At 44.8% G+C, this 16,412-nt stretch overlaps 1 protein-coding gene across 1 annotated transcript in view; it reads left to right on the top strand.

The window, feature by feature from the left end:
- LOC133544991 (zinc finger protein OZF-like) overlaps positions 1-16,412 on the top strand; it is a 17,009-nt gene extending 597 nt beyond the window's left edge. The window contains exon 2 of the mRNA XM_061890265.1: positions 14,465-16,412. Within this exon, the coding sequence (XP_061746249.1) occupies positions 14,465-15,762 (1,298 nt within the window). The 3' untranslated portion in view covers positions 15,763-16,412. The remainder of the gene's footprint in view (positions 1-14,464) is intronic.

Raw genomic sequence — 16,412 nt, 5'->3', positions numbered from 1 at the left:
AATGAATGAAATAAGTTTATTTTGGTCATATAATCAACCATTTTGTGTGACTGGTTTAATAGTACAGATCAGACATATTCAACAATCATACACATTTATACACAAAGAAAAGGAATGAGCTGAAGCCAAAGCTTATACATGCCTGGGGGTGTCTAAACGTTTTCCACTGAGGGCCGCACACTGAAAAATCAAAGCAAGCGGGGGCCATTTTTATATTTTTTTATTATAAAAACCAATGCAATATATGTATAAAAAATATACATTTAGGCCTCCACTCAGTTATGATCCCGGGGACCCCAAAGGCTTTTGGTCCCAAAAAATATTACACGTGTCATTATTCAGTATTATTATTTTCATTATTATTCCAGTTTTAATTCTCTAGATCAACATTAGGGAATAAAATTGGAAAAAACACAAAATATGCAATATTTTCACCCAATAACATTTTTTAGGTAGAATATTTGAGATTATATAATTGGAGCCTTACTTTTGGATTTTGATTCTTTTTTATTTTTTGAGCAATGACACTTAAAAACAAATCACACTAAAATAATTGGGGATCCAAAAGTGTCCAACTCATTAAAGTGTTAAAAATAAATTATATATATTTTTTTACCGTTTACTTTTAGCACAATAATCTCGAGATCAACTTCAGATATATTTGTCAATTATTAGTTTTATTTTTGTCTATGTTCAGTTTTTTTATATGGCAAAACACAAAATATGCAACATTTTCCCGAAAAAATATTTCAAAGTGGAATATTTAATGTGATGTAATCGGAGCCTTGAATCGGTCAATTATTCAAAATGACATTGATTTTGATTCATTATTATTTTTTAAAGAAAGAAAGAGCCTGCATGGCAGCTTTGTGTTATAAGAGTAAGCATTGCAACAATTTCTTGTCACATTTCACCTGTTTGCTCTTTTATAGCATATTTTATGTTTTTAATTTTTTTCAACTGTATTCTTAAAATGTGCCGCAGGGACGTTAAAAAATAACGCGCGGGCCGCACTTTGGACACCCCTGTTATACATTCACTGAAAATTAGATTGCCTGGAACGTCATCCATCCATTTTCCTCCGCTTATCCGAGGTCGGGCCGTGGGGGGAGCAGCCTAAGCAGGGAATCCCAGACTTCCCTCTCCCCAGCCACTTGGTCCAGCTCCTCCCGGGGGATCCCGAGGCGTTCCCAGGCCAGCAGGGAGACATAGTCTACCCAACGTGTCCTGGGTCTTCCCCGTGGCCTCCTACCGGTTGGACGTGCCCGAAACACCTCCCTAAGGAGGCTTTCCGAGGGCATCCTGAGCAGATGCCCAGACCACCTCATCCGGCTCCTAACCAAAGGATACAAGCTGTTGTTCTTTACTCCAAGCATAATTTCCATTGTCTTTAAAAAAACACAATATCTAAACATTTTAACACATTAGAACTTATAAATTATGTATTGGTATGTTCTTAGTAGCACGCTTTGTGTGTTATTCTAATCACCATTTTTTCAAGTTTAATTATTGGGTCTATGTTTGTTTTATAAACATTTCCCCAAACTTCAACACAATTTGTTGAATATGGAAAAATAAAAGAATAATATAACATATGCAGACATGTCTAATGGATTTGGATATTTTTTCCCTTTATATATTCAATATGCGTTTGCCAACATAATTTATGATCAATTATTATTCCCAAGAATTTAGTTTCATATACTCAATAAATTTCCACTAGATTTAATTTTAATTTTGATCCATTCATCCATCTTCTTCCGCTTATCCGAGGTTGGGTCGCGGGGGCAGCAGCCTAAGCAGGGAAGCCCAGACTTCCCTCTCCCCAGCCACTTCATCCAGCTCCTCCCGGGGGATCCCGAGGCGTTCCCAGGCCATCCTGGAGACATAGTCTTCCCAACGTGTCCTGGGTCTTCCCCGTGGCCTCCTACGGGTCACCTCCCTAGGGAGGGGTTCGGGTGGCATCCTGACCAGATGCCCGAACCACCTCATCTGGCTCCTCTCGATGTGGAGGAGCACAATTTAAATTTTGCTTCACATTTCACAAACACCATAACTTCAGTGAGTGTTGTCAAGTGAAAGTGAAATATTTGGCATGGAAATGAAAGACGATTCATGAAATGGAGCATGTTTTGTGGTCATTTTTCAAGTTTAACTGTCCAAGTATCAATTGGGTGATTTAACCCCCAATTCCAACCCGTAATGCTGAGTTCCAAGCAGGTAGGTAATGGCTCCCATTTTTATAGTCTTTGATACGACTTGGCCGGGGTTTGAACTCAGCCTACCGATCTCAGGGCGGACACTCAAACCACTCGGCCACTGAGTAGGTATCTTAGTGGTACCCTTTATTTAGAAAAGTACCAAAATATTTTGGTAACGGTCCCAAAATATTGGTATCGAGACAAGACTACCAACTAGTGTAACCTTGGCCATCATCCCATCGTGGGACCGCCGCAGGATGTTCACAAATGTTGCCAGGCGACCGTAGTGCACGAGTACCCTCCACAGCAGGTCCCGGCGTACGGTGTCAAATGCCTCGGATAGATTACACAAAGTCCATGAGCAGGTTCTGCTTCTGTTTTGGGAAATTGTCCCCCCCACACCCGCACCCCCCACAAGAGAGAGTGGGGCAGAAGAGAAAAAGAAAACAAACGGCAGATCAAATTGTCTAAAAAAGGGGTCTATCTAAAGCAGGGGTTGGTAAACCGCGGCTCTTTAATCACTCTGATGTGGCTCAGCTGCGTGCTTGCCGACCCCCCAAATTTTTACGGGAATTTTTCAGATTTCAGTGTCTCTCCCAGAAATCTCCCGGAGTAGTTATTTTCTGATTTTTACCCGGACTAATTTATGGAGGGCATGTAATAATGGTAGTGCCGTCGGCGTCCTCTATAACATGTCGTCGCGCCCACTTTCACACCATCCTATCTGCGTGTCGGCCGGTTACATTTAGTATACGGCCTCTGTCAACACACGTAAGTGACTGCAAGGCATACTTGGTCAACAGCCATACAGGTTACACTACGTCTTCCTCAGTGGAGTTTGCATGTTCTCCCTGCGACTGCTGTGGTTCCCTCTGGGTACTCCGGCTTTTCCCACCTCCAAAGACATGCACTGGGGAATGGGCCCCTCCCACCTCCAAAGACATGCACCGGGGGATAGGCCCCTCCCACCTCCAAAGACATGCACCGGGGGATAGGCCCCTCCCACCTCCAGAGACATGCACCTGGGTATAGGTTGATTGGCAACACTAAATGGGCCCTAGTGTGTGAAAGTTGTTTGTCTATCTGTGTTGGCCCTGTGATGAGGTGGCGACTTGTCCAGGGTGTACCCAGCCTTCCGCCCGATTGTAGCTGAGATAGGCTCCAGCACTTTCTCCACCACATTACACGCAGTTATTTTCAGTTTTTTCGACTGTTTTCCGGTACTTTGGAGACATCATGCCTCGTCGGTGTGTTGGCGGAGGGTGTAACAACACGATCAGGGCATATTCAAGTTGATTTACGTAGAATGTGCATGCTAATCGATGCTAACATGCTATTTAGGCTAGCTGTATGTACATCTTGCATCGTTATGCCTCATTTGTAGCTATATTTGCATGCAGCCTTTCCCTCCACCCACATTTAATGACAAACAAACCCATACCAATCGACAGATTTAAGTTGCTCCAGTGTCACAGGATGCGAAAGTCCCTCATTTGGTCTGCACATTTTACCGGCGATGCTACGACAGACATGGCACACGGATGAATGGATACCCTGCGACACTCAAAGCAGATGCAGTTCCTACGATAAAGTCAAAGAAATCACAAAGGTGAGTATTGTTGTCAAAAGATGCGAAACTTCCGATCGTTGGTCTGCACATTTTACCGGCGATGCTAAGGCAGACATGGCCGAATAGCGTCAATAGCTATTCGCTCAATAGCTTCAGTTTATTCTTCAATTTCGTTTTCGCTATTTGCCTCCGCACTCCATCCATCCGTTTCAATACATGTGTAATCTGTTGAATCGCTTAAAGGGGAACATTATCAGCAGACCTATGCAAGCGTCAATATATACCTTGATGGTGCCGATTTCCGAACTCTAAAATGGGGAATTTTGGCGAATTAAACGCCTTTCTGTTTATCGCGCTGGAGGCGATGACGTCAGAATGTGACGTCGCCGAGGTAAAACACCCACCATTTTCATTTTCAACACATTACAAACACCGGGTCTCAGCTCTGTTATTTTCCGTTTTTTTGACTATTTTTTGGAACCTTGGAGACATCATGCCTCGACGGTGTGTTGTCGGCGGGTGTAACAACACTAACAGGGAGGGATTCAAGTTGCACCACTGGCAAGAAATCTGCCGCCAGACCCCCATTGAATGTGCCAGAGTGTCTCCACATTTGACCGGCGATGCTAAGACAGACATGGCACAGAGATGTATGGATAACCTGCAGATGCATTTGCAACGATAGTCAACGAAATCACAAAGGTGAGTTTTGTTGATGTTGACTGCCAGCTAATCGATGCTAACATGCTACGCTAATCGATGCTAACATGCTATTTACCGGCGGTGCTAAAGCAGACATGGCACAGAGATGTATGGATAACCTGCAGATGCATTTGCAAGGATAGTCAACGAAATCACAAAGGTGAGTTTTGTTGATGTTGACTGCCAGCTAATCGATGCTAACATGCTACGCTAATCGATGCTAACATGCTATTTACCGGCGGTGCTAAAGCAGACATGGCACAGAGATGTATGGATAACCTGCAGATGCATTTGCAACTATATAACATTTCCTCCCACCCACATTTAATGCGAAAAAAACACTTACCAATCGACGGATTTAAGTTGCTCCAGTGTCAAAAGATGCGAAAGTCCTGATCGTTTGGTCCGCACATTTTACCGGCGATGCTAACGCAGCTATTCGGCCATGCTGTGGCTATGAATAGCGTCAATAGCTATTCGCTCAATAGCTTCAGTTTCTTCTATAATACTTTCATACTCCAACCATCTGTTTCAATACATGCGTAATCTGTTGTATCGCTTAAGTCGCTGAAATCCGAGTTTGAATCCGAGCTAATGTCGCTATATCTTGCTGTGGTATTCCCATTGTTTGTTTACATTGGCAGCACTGTGTGACGTCACAGGGAAATGGCCAGTGTCTTCGCAGAGAGCGAAAATAAGGCACTTTAAAGCTTTATTTAGGGATATTCCGAGACCGGTAAAATTTTGAAAAAAACTTCAAAAAATACAACAAGCCACTGGGAACTGATTGTTATTGTTTTTAAGTCTTTTGAAATTGTGATAATGTTCCCCTTTAAGCCGCTGAAATCCGAGTCTGAATCCGAGCTAATGTCGCTATATCTTGCTGTGGTATCCGCCATGTTGTTTGTATTGGAATCACTGGATGACGTCACAGGAAAATGGACAGTGGCTTCGCAGATAGCGAAAATCAGGCACCTTTTTTCGGGATATTCCAGGACGGGTAAAATTTAGAAAAAAATTTGAAAAATAAAATAAGCCACTGGGAACTGATTTGTATCGGTTTTAACCCTTCTGAAATTGTGATAATGTTCCCCTTTAATAATGATCTGGCAGCAGCCAGCGTCATCTCAGAAGCCGTGAATGTCAATCAAATGACGAAAGTGACATCGTAATAAAGATTGATGATCACAAATTTTTAGGTTTATTTTTTTAATGCTTGGTTTGCGATCGACTGACACACCCTCCACGATCGACCGGTAGCTCGCGATCGACGTAATGGCCGTCCCTGCTCCAAAGATTTAAGTGTTAAATAAATAATGCATCTATGCCCTGGCACACCATTATCATCATTTCATGACCCAAGCAAAAACACTTTTTCACTCTTTTATTTGTGAAATATATACACCTACAACTTATTAAATACAAATATAAAAAAAACTACTGGCGGCGGTAAAGTTTAAATCCATGAAGGAAAGAATAAAGCGAATGAATGTTTATAACTGAATGCATTCATACATGCATACTTTTTTTTTTGTGGATTTTTTTTAATGAATTAAGTAACGTTTATGACAACCTTTTTTCAAAACACAGTATGTAACGTGCAACATAACAGTATACTGCATACATTTATCATTGGTTTTCAAAATGTACAAAAACGTGGGAGCCCTAAAATTTGACCCCATTTTTATGACTTGATTGGGACCCTGGAACCCCATTTTGAAAATTCCCAGCACACACAACATATGGCCTCCTACCGGTCGGACGTGCCCCAAACACCTCCCTCGGGAGGCGTTCTTGAGCAGATGCCCGAACCACCTCATCTGTTTTCTCTCCATGTGGAGGAGCAGAGGCTTTACTTTGAGTTCCCCCCGGATGGCAGAGCTTCTCACCCTATCTCTAAGGGAGAGCCCCGCCACCCGACGGAGGAAACTACTTTCGGCCGCGTGTACCCGTGATCTTATCCTTTTGGTCATAACTCAGAGCTTACGACCATAGGTGAGGATGGGAACATAGATCGACCGGTAAATTGAGAGCTTTGCCTTCCGGCTCAGCTCCTTCTTCACCTCAACGGATCGATGCAGCGTCCGCATTACTGAAGACGTCGCACCAATCCGCCTGTCGATCTCACCATCCACTCTTCCCTCACTCCAAGGTACTCAAACTCCTCCACTTGGGGCAAGATCTCCTCCCCAACCCGGAGATGGCACATTATTTTTGCCTCTTGTTATTCCAGCCCTCAAATGGATTCCATTGTCTCTAAAGCAGGGTTGCCAAACTGTTTTCAGCTCAGGGGCCTCATAGAGACAAAATCTACTCCAAAGTGGGCTGGACAAAATTGACTAATGATCTATTGCTAACGATGGACTCTGATGCGTCATCTATGTTGCTGCTCCTCGATCTTAGCGCTGCTTTCGATACCATCCATCCATCCATCCATCATCTTCCGCTTATCCGAGGTCGGGTCGCGGGGGCAACAGCCTAAGCAGGGAAACCCAGACTTCCCTCTCCCCAGCCACTTCGTCTAGCTCTTCCCGGGGGGATCCCGAGGCGTTCCCAGGCCAGCCGGGAGACATAGTCTTCCCAACGTGTCCTGGGTCTTCCCCGTGGCCTCCTACCGGTTGGACGTGCCCTAAACACCTCCCTAGGGAGGCGTTCGGGTGGCATCCTGACCAGATGCCCGAACCACCTCATCTGGCTCTTCTCGATGTGAAGGAGCAGCGGCTTTACTTTGAGTCCCTCCCGGATGGCAGAACTTCTCACCCTATCTCTAAGGGAGAGCCCCGCCACACGGCGGAGGAAACTCATTTCTGCCGCTTGTACCCGTGATCTTATCCTTTCGGTCATGACCCAAAGCTCATGACCATAGGTGAGGATGGGAACGTAGATCGACCGGTAAATTGAGAGCTTTGCCTTCCGGCTCAGCTCCTTCTTCACCACAACGGATCGGTACAACGTCCGCATTACTGAAGACGCCGCACCGATCCGCCTGTCGATCTCACGATCCACTCTTCCCTCACTCGTGAACAAGACTCCTAGGTACTTGAACTCCTCCACTTGGGGCAGGGTCTCCTCCCCAACCCGGAGATGGCACTCCACCCTTTTCCGGGCGAGAACCATGGACTCGGACTTGGAGGTGCTGATTCTCATTCCGGTCGCTTCACACTCGGCTGCAAACCGATCCAGCGAGAACTGAAGATCCCGGTCAGATGAAGCCATCAGGACCACATCATCTGCAAAAAGCAGAGACCTAATCCTGCGGTTAGCAAACCGGAACGCCTTGACTGCGCCTAGAAATTCTGTCCATAAAAATTATGAACAGAATCGGTGACAAAGGACAGCCTTGGCGGAGTCCAACCCTCACTGGAAATGTGTTCGACTTACTGCCGGCAATGCGGACCAAGCTCTGGCACTGATCGTACAGGGAACGGACTGCCACAATAAGATAGTCCGATACCCCATACTCTCTGAGCACTCCCCACAGGACTTCCCGAGGGACACGGTCGAATGCCTTCTCCAAGTCCACAAAGCACATGTAGACTGGTTGGGCAAACTCCCATGCACACTCAAGAACCCTGCCGAGAGTATAGAGCTGGTCCACAGTTCCACGACCAGGACGAAAACCACACTGTTCCTCCTGAATCCGAGGTTCGACTATCCGGCGAAGCCTCCTCTCCAGTACACCTGAATAAACCTTACCGGGAAGGCTGAGGAGTGTGATCCCACGATAGTTGGAACACACCCTCCGGTCCCCCTTCTTAAAGAGAGGAACCACCACCCCGGTCTGCCAATCCAGAGGTACCGCCTCCGATGTCCACGCGATGCTGCAAAGTCTTGTCAACCAAGACAGCCCCACAGCATCCAGAGCCTTAAGGAACTCCGGGCGGATTTCGTCCACCCCTGGGGCCTTGCCACCGAGGAGCTTTTTAACTACCTCAGCGACCTCAGCCCCAGAAATAGGAGAGTCCACCACAGATTCCCCAGGCACTGCTTCCTCATAGGAAGACGTGTTGGTGGGATTGAGGATGTCTTCGAAGTATTCCTTCCACCTATCCACAACATCCGCAGTTGAGGTCAGCAGAACACCATCGATACCGTCGATCATAATATTTTATTAGAGCGTATCAAAACACGAATTGGTATGTCAGACTCAGCCCTGTCATGGTTTAACTCTTATCTTACTGATGGGATGCAGTGCGTCTCCCATAACAATGTGACCTCGGACTATGTTAAGGTAACGTGTGGAGTTCCCCAGGGTTCCCCTGTACTCTTCAGCATCTACATGCTGCCGCTAGGTGACATCATACGCAAATACAGTATTAGCTTTCACTGTTATGCTGATGACACCCAACTCTACATGCCCCTAAAGCTGACCAACACGCCGGACTGTAGTCAGTTGGAAGCGTGTCTTAATTAAATTAAACAATGGATGTCCGCTAACTTTTTGCAACTTAATGCCAAAAAAACGGAAATGCTGATTATCGGTCCTGCTAGACACCGACCTCTATTTAATAATACAACTTTAACATTTGACGACCAAATAATAAAACAAGGTGACTCTGTAAAAAATCTGGGTATTATCTTCGACCCAACTCTCTCCTTTGAGTCACACATTAAAAGCGTTACTAAAACGGCCTTCTTTCATCTCCGTAATATCGCAAAAATTCGCTCCATTCTGTCCACTAAAGACGCTGAGATCATTATCCATGCGTTTGTTACGTCTCGTCTCGATTACTGTAACGTATTATTTTCGGGTCTCCCCATGTCTAGCATTAAAAGATTACAGCTGGTACAAAATGCGGCTGCTAGACTTTTGACAAGAACAAGAAAGTTTGATCATATTACGCCTGTACTGGCTCACCTGCACTGGCTTCCTGTGCACTTAAGATGTGACTTTAAGGTTTTACTACTTACGTATAAAATACTACACGGTCTAGCTCTATCCTATCTTGCCGATTGTATTGTACCATATGTCCCGGCAAGAAATCTGCGTTCAAAAGACTCCGGCTTATTAGTGATTCCTAGAGCCCAAAAAAAGTCTGCGGGCTATAGAGCGTTTTCCGTTCGGGCTCCAGTACTCTGGAATGCCCTCCCGGTAACAGTTCGAGATGCTACCTCAGTAGAAGCATTTAAGTCTCACCTTAAAACTCATCTGTATACTCTAGCCTTTAAATAGACCTCCTTTTTAGACCAGTTGATCTGCCGCTTCTTTTCTTTCTCCTATGTCCCCCCCTCCCTTGTGGAGGGGGTCCGGTCCGATGACCATGGATGAAGTACTGGCTGTCCAGAGTCGAGGCCCAGGATGGACCGCTCTTCGGGACCCAGGATGGACCGCTCGCCTGTATCGGTTGGGGACATCTCTACGCTGCTGATCCGCTTGAGATGGTTTCCTGTGGACGGGACTCTCGCTGCTGTCTTGGATCCGCTTGAACTTAACTCTCGCGGCTGTGTTGGAGCCACTATGGATTGAACTTTCACAGTATCATGTTAGACCCGCTCGACATCCATTGCTTTCGGTCCCCTAGAGAGGGGGGGTCGCCCACATCTGAGGTCCTCTCCAAGGTTTCTCATAGTCAGCATTGTCACTGGCGTCCCACTGGATGTGAATTCTCTCTGCCCACTGGGTGTGAGTTTTCTTTGCCCTTTTGTGGGTTCCTCCGAGGATGTTGGAGTCGTAATGATTTGTGCAGTCCTTTGAGACATTTGTGATTTGGGGCTATATAAATAAACATTGATTGATTGATTGACTGTTAAAAATCCTGGCATAATAACCCAAAAATAAAGACAATTTCATATGGTTTTCTTTGCTTGAAAATAGACAAAACACATTCTGAAAATGTTCAAATCATAATGTGATGTAACAGGTTACATCAATCCGTAGCATTTTCTATACTATCTATCACTAATAAGCAGCGTAAGTACTACTATGCGGGACTATATGACTCTCTCCTCAAGGTGAAGCACCCTTGCCTTGCATACCTGGGGGAGACAACCCCCCAGGAGTGGCGACCCGAGTACATATCTAGCTATTGAAACGATGACAAGCACAACTACCAGCACCACGGTTCAACCTCAAGCTCGACCCTTCTCCCCCCCTCCTGGGACGGATGACAGCATAGCCCCTAACCCCACGGGAAGGGTTGCGCCCGATAAAACGAGAAGGCTTGAAATTACATTTGTCAAGTGCGGAAGGCCTGTAATACTCATCACCTTCAACACCTGTACACTGTCCAAGCCAGGTCGCATCGAAGAACTCATTGATCGTGCGATTGCCTGCTACATTGACGTGATCTGTATCCAGGAGCATAGATCCCACCACCCAGTGATCAAATAAAGCACCACAAACATCTGGGCTACGAATCGATCACATGCTCAGCGTACAAAAACAATGTTAAGTTGGCATAATACTCTCCCCCAAGCCCAGCTCAAATATAGTCCAAGCTAAGAAGATCTCTAATCGAATCGTGATTATTGAGCTTTCACTCAAATCCTGTGACTTACGTTATTTGTTGCTACAGTCCACAAAATGCAAGATCTGAAGACGAAGTTGACGAATTGTAGTCAATTTGTTTGTGCTCATTCTGTGCGGTGATTTTAATCCTAAAATTGCTAAAACTTTTATCTTACAACACAAACCGCAACGGCGAAAAGTTGCTTGACCTCGCAAACAAATTAAATCTTACTGTGACAAACACCCGCTTTATGAATCTTACTAACAGATTGTGGAACTTTCAATACCATAATTGGTATCGTGCACAGCTAGACTATAACTTGATAACTTGAGAAACTGTCGAACATACTCTTCATTTTGCACCCTGCAATCTGATCCTAGAATCGTCTCTGCCTCGGTTCCTGGATCATGGATTCCGGTAATGACTTCCGTACCGGGAAAGCCCTAGCCTCAAAAGCATGTAATAAAATGGTCAACATATGGCATTCCAACCTGCCTAATTCAATTAAGCTAGACCTCTTCAGGTCTAGCATCAAGACCTGGGCCCTCAATGCGCGCCTTCACAAACGCCTCGACAGTTGTTATACCAACCAGCTTCGGAGGGTTCCAGGCTTGTCGTGGCAGTCCCATACCACCTCGGAGCATATATACGGCAACCTACCTCGAGCAAGCACCCGTCTGAGCCAAATGCTTCCATGCCAAGACGGAGCTGATATCACAGCTCCTCATTTGGAAACAATCTACCAGGGGTCGCCTCAGCTACCTCAATGTAATCGCACGGGTCACCGGGATCCTTCTTTCAGAGCTGGGCTCTGCCATGGGCGGAGGGTTGTGCAAGGTCGCTCGGCTATGGCTGCGCATTGATGATGATGATGATGAAGATGAAGTAGTCTCCAAAGACTGAAATGTTAAAGGGGAACAATATTACAATTTCAGAAGGCTTAAAACCAATAAAAATCAGTTCCCAGTGGCTTATTTTATTTTTCAAAGTTTTTTTCAAAATTTTACCCATCACGCAATATCCTGAAAAACAGCTTCAAAGTGCCTGATTTTCACCATCACTATATCCACCCGTCCATTTTCCTGTGACGTCACTGCATGATGTCAATACAAACAAACATGGCGGAAAGAACAGAAAGATATAGCGACATTAGCTGGGATTCAGACTCGGATTTCAGCGGCTTAAGCGATTCAACAGATTATGCATGTATTGAAACGGATGGTTGGAGTGTGGAAGCAGATAGCGAAAACGAAATTGAAGGAGAAACTGAAGCTATTGAGCCATATCACGACAGACAGCGGCAACGTGGACGAATTCGGCGATCGCCTTCTAACCAACGATTGCATCTTTTGACCACTGGTGCAACTTGAATCCGTCGATTGGTATGTGTTTGTTTGGCATTAAATGTGGGTGGAGGGAAAGGCTGGATGCAAATATAGCTACAAATGAGGCATAATGTGAAGTGAATTATATTTATATAGCGCTTTTCTCTAGTGACTCAAAACGCTTTACATAATGAAACCCAATATCTAAGTTACATTTTTTTATTTTTTTTTTAAACCAGTGTGGGTGGTACTGGGAGCAGGTGGGTAAAGTGTCTTGCCCAAGGGCACAACGGCAGTGACCAGGATGGCGGAAGCGGGAATCGAACCTGCAACCCTCAAGTTGCTGAAACGGCCGCTCTACCAACCGAGCTGTACCGCCCCTGATGCAATATGTACATACAGCTAGCCTAAATAGCATGTTAGTATCGATTAGCTTGCAGTCATGCCGTGAGCAAATATGCCTGATTAGCACATAAGTCAATGACATCAACAAAACTTACCTTTGGGATTTCGTTGACTTTATCGTTGGAAATGCATCTGCTTTGAGTGTCGCAGGATATCCACACATCTCTGTGCCATCTCTGTCGTAGCATCGCTATCGTCGGAAAGTGCAGAACAAACGAGGGACTTTCGCATCTTTTGACCACTGGTGCAACTTGAATCCGTCGATTGGTATGTGTTTGTTTGGCATTAAATGCTGGTGGAGGGAAAGGCTGACTGCAAATATAGCTACAAATGAGGCATAATAATGCAATATGCACATACAGCTAGCCTAAATAGCATGTTAACATCGATTAGTAATGTTCCCGTTTAACAGGACACAGAGCTCCGCCCCCTCTGAAGTCATGCTCATGCAGAAGGGGATACATAAAATTGTGATCGTGACATCCAGTGGACATTTTTAGAACAGCAGTTTCTATCATTCTAATAATTGGCTCATTTGCATACTTGGCAAGCTCATCTGGCTGGCCGGATAAAAGCTTCACTCAGGCCTGATCCGGCCCACATGGCGAATGTTTGCCACTCCTGCTCTAAAGATTAGGATGAAAATCTTAAACTCATCATTAGTATCAAAGCTGCTCACACGGTCACTAAAGTGGGCACTATGTTTGACAGATCAACTTAATTTGTATTATATTTATCCATGACAGCATTTTTGTTGTAAATTGTGAGGTGTGTCTGTTAAAATCATGGTTGTTTTTACAAATGATGACAGAGGTGAACAGGAGCATGTATTGTCTTTGTGTGATGACATAAATGAGGTGTGGTTGTATTGTATATTAAGTATGTGTCCACGAAAGGCCATTTTATGACTTTTCTTAATTTGATTACATGCTATGGTATGATTTTATTATCATTTTAATGCATGATTTTTGTATCCCTTTAATTTAGTTAGCCAGGGACTGCAGATGGAAATTAGCTATTTAGCTATAATCTTGTACAGAACATATCTGTCTTTGATCTTAATGTTTCTGTGCATTGTCCCCTTCAAATAAAGACTAAATGTGACAGTCTCAAACAGTCATCTTGCGGGTTCCCAGGACCACCAAGGAAGGACATGACTTTGAGCAGTTTGACTTTGTTTATTTTTCAATTAACACCTCAGTCCAGGTCGCCTTTCCACTCCTCTTTTCCGATCGCTCGTCGTCTGTCTTCGGCTCTCGTCCTCTCTCGCTTTGCGTCAGCTGCACTCCTGCTTCTTCCAGTCTCTCTGCCCCTCTCCCCGACGTTCACGGCTGCCGTCCTTTTAACCAGTGCGAGAGGATTGCATGATTGTCCCCAGGTGCGTGATTTACGCACCTGATCTTGATTGAGGCTTCGCTCCCGGTGCGCCCCGCCTCGCCGTCTTCTTGGGCCGGGCTCCAGCGTGCTCTGCCTGTCTGTCGGACCGTTGGCTTAGCCTCTCCACACTAAACTATAGTACTATGGAGGCTGGCATGTAGGACATTATTTCCTGTGTGTGTATGGAACAGGACATTTTCACAAATGTCAACAATTTAAAGGTTGCAGGAATCACTTTTAAGGTGTGTTTGTATAAATGAAGGGAATTGGACGACGGTCTGGGAAGGCGTTTACCCGAAAGTCTTCATGTGTCAGCTGGAAGTACCCTGACTGCTCTGAAGGGAAACTGATAAGATTGTGAGATTATACGCTGGTGCGGGACTGAGCAAAACTTGACTTTTCTAAAGCATGCGTTTGTCTTCTCCTGTCCCGCAGATCATCTTCTCCATGAGCCAGAGGAAGAACCACAGCCCACCCACGTTAAAGAGGAGGAACCACAGCCCCCCCACATTGAAGAGGAAGAAGCGGTACCACAACTCCAACACGCTAAAGAGGAAGAACAGGAGCCATGGCCCTCCCATATTAAAGACGAGGCAGCTGAACACAACGTCAGTCAGGAGGGAGAGCATACTGAAGGACTGGAGGAGTCCCCAGGTACTGGTGTCCCTGTGAAGAGTGAAGGTGAGGAGAGGGGAGGGGCGGAGCCTCCAACACAACACATGACAACACAAGATGAGGGAGACCACTGTGGAGGATCACAAGCAGACAATGTCTTAGCTCCGCTATCAGATAGCGAGGACACAACGTCACACTCTCCTGACACTTATGAGGAAGACTCTAAAAATGACAACACTCCCTTGAAAAGTTTTGGCCTCAAAAAGTCTCTCAACAGAAAGTCTCTAAACAGACGTATCAAAAATGACACTGGAGAGAAATATTTTCCGTGCTCAGTGTGTGGTAAAAGATTCTGTATAAAAGGAGACCTGATAAAACACGAAAGAGTACATACTCAAGAGAAACCGTTTTCCTGTTCAGTGTGCGGGGCAACTTTTGTTCGAAAGGGCAGTTTAAAAACCCACATGAGAATACACGCCGTAGAGAAACCGTTTTTGTGTTCCGTGTGCGACTCGGGTTTTACTCAAAGGCAAAATTTGATAAACCACATGAGAACACACACCGGAGAGAAACCTTTCTCATGTCCCGTGTGTAAATCAAGTTTTATACAAAGCCAAAACTTGAAAAAACACATGACGGTGCACACGGGGGAAAAACCGTTTGCCTGTTCAATCTGCGGCGTGTGTTTTTCAAGGAAAGAAAGTTGGACCATTCACATGAGAAGACACACGGGAGAAAAACCTTTTTCGTGCTCCGTGTGCGACTCGAGTTTTGTCCGAAGCCACGAGTTGAAAATCCACATGTGTGTGCACTCTGACGAGAAAGCTTTTTCCTGTTCAATCTGTGGCGTAAGTTTTTCAAGGCCGTACTGTTTGATCGAACACAGGAGAACACACACCGGGGAAAGACCTTTTTCGTGTTCGGTGTGCGGCTCGAGCTTTGGTCAACATCGGGGTTTGAAAAAACACATGGAAATTCACACCAGGGAAAAGGTGCATAGTTGCAGCGTGTGTGATGAAAGGTTCTCTTTTAAGTACCAACTTAAGAAACACAAGTGTGATGGTGAGAACAGCGGCAGTAAAATAGAAAAGCTCTCCGCAAACCCTCACCAGGCCTAAACCCCCAGTCGTACAGAATCTTTCAAAAGAAGACTGAATCAAAACACATAAATATAATCACTCGTTCCTTATCCCGTTGCTGACATGTCCTTAACTTTTTGATGAAATCTGACCACATTTTTTCTGTTTTGTTACGGACTACCTGACGATTACACAAACCCCAAATTACTTTGACATCACATGGATAGAGATAAGACCTTCTGGAGGAACTTTATGTGGTCAAATGAAACAAAAATGGAGCTGTTTGGCCACAATACCCAGAAACATGTTTGGAGGCCTTTAATCCCAGGAACACCACGCCTACGGTCAAGCATGGTGTTGGTATTAGATGATTATACAAACCCCAAATCACTTTTATTTACTTTTCAATTACTTCAATGTAAATATGTTTCTTAGTTACACATCCGAGCAAACAAGGTCCACACAAATGTTTATATTTGTTATTCTATATTTTTTATTGTGTACTAGTACATCAATGTGTACTTCTGCTAATATTTAAGAAGTGATGATGATGTTATGGTTCAGTTTGCCAAAACAAGTCTCCACCATGGTGGTGCCAGCGGTCCTACCACTTGTAAGAGACATTTTTGTTTGTACCAGCTATTTTGAAACCAGCGCTTATCCTTTAATAAAATGTCTGTTTTTCATGA

This window comes from Nerophis ophidion, linkage group LG28 (genome assembly GCF_033978795.1).
Source record: "Nerophis ophidion isolate RoL-2023_Sa linkage group LG28, RoL_Noph_v1.0, whole genome shotgun sequence".
NCBI lineage: Eukaryota > Metazoa > Chordata > Actinopteri > Syngnathiformes > Syngnathidae > Nerophis > Nerophis ophidion.
The sequence above is the reverse complement of the archived record's forward strand: the minus strand, read 5'-3'. Positions and strand labels throughout refer to the sequence as shown.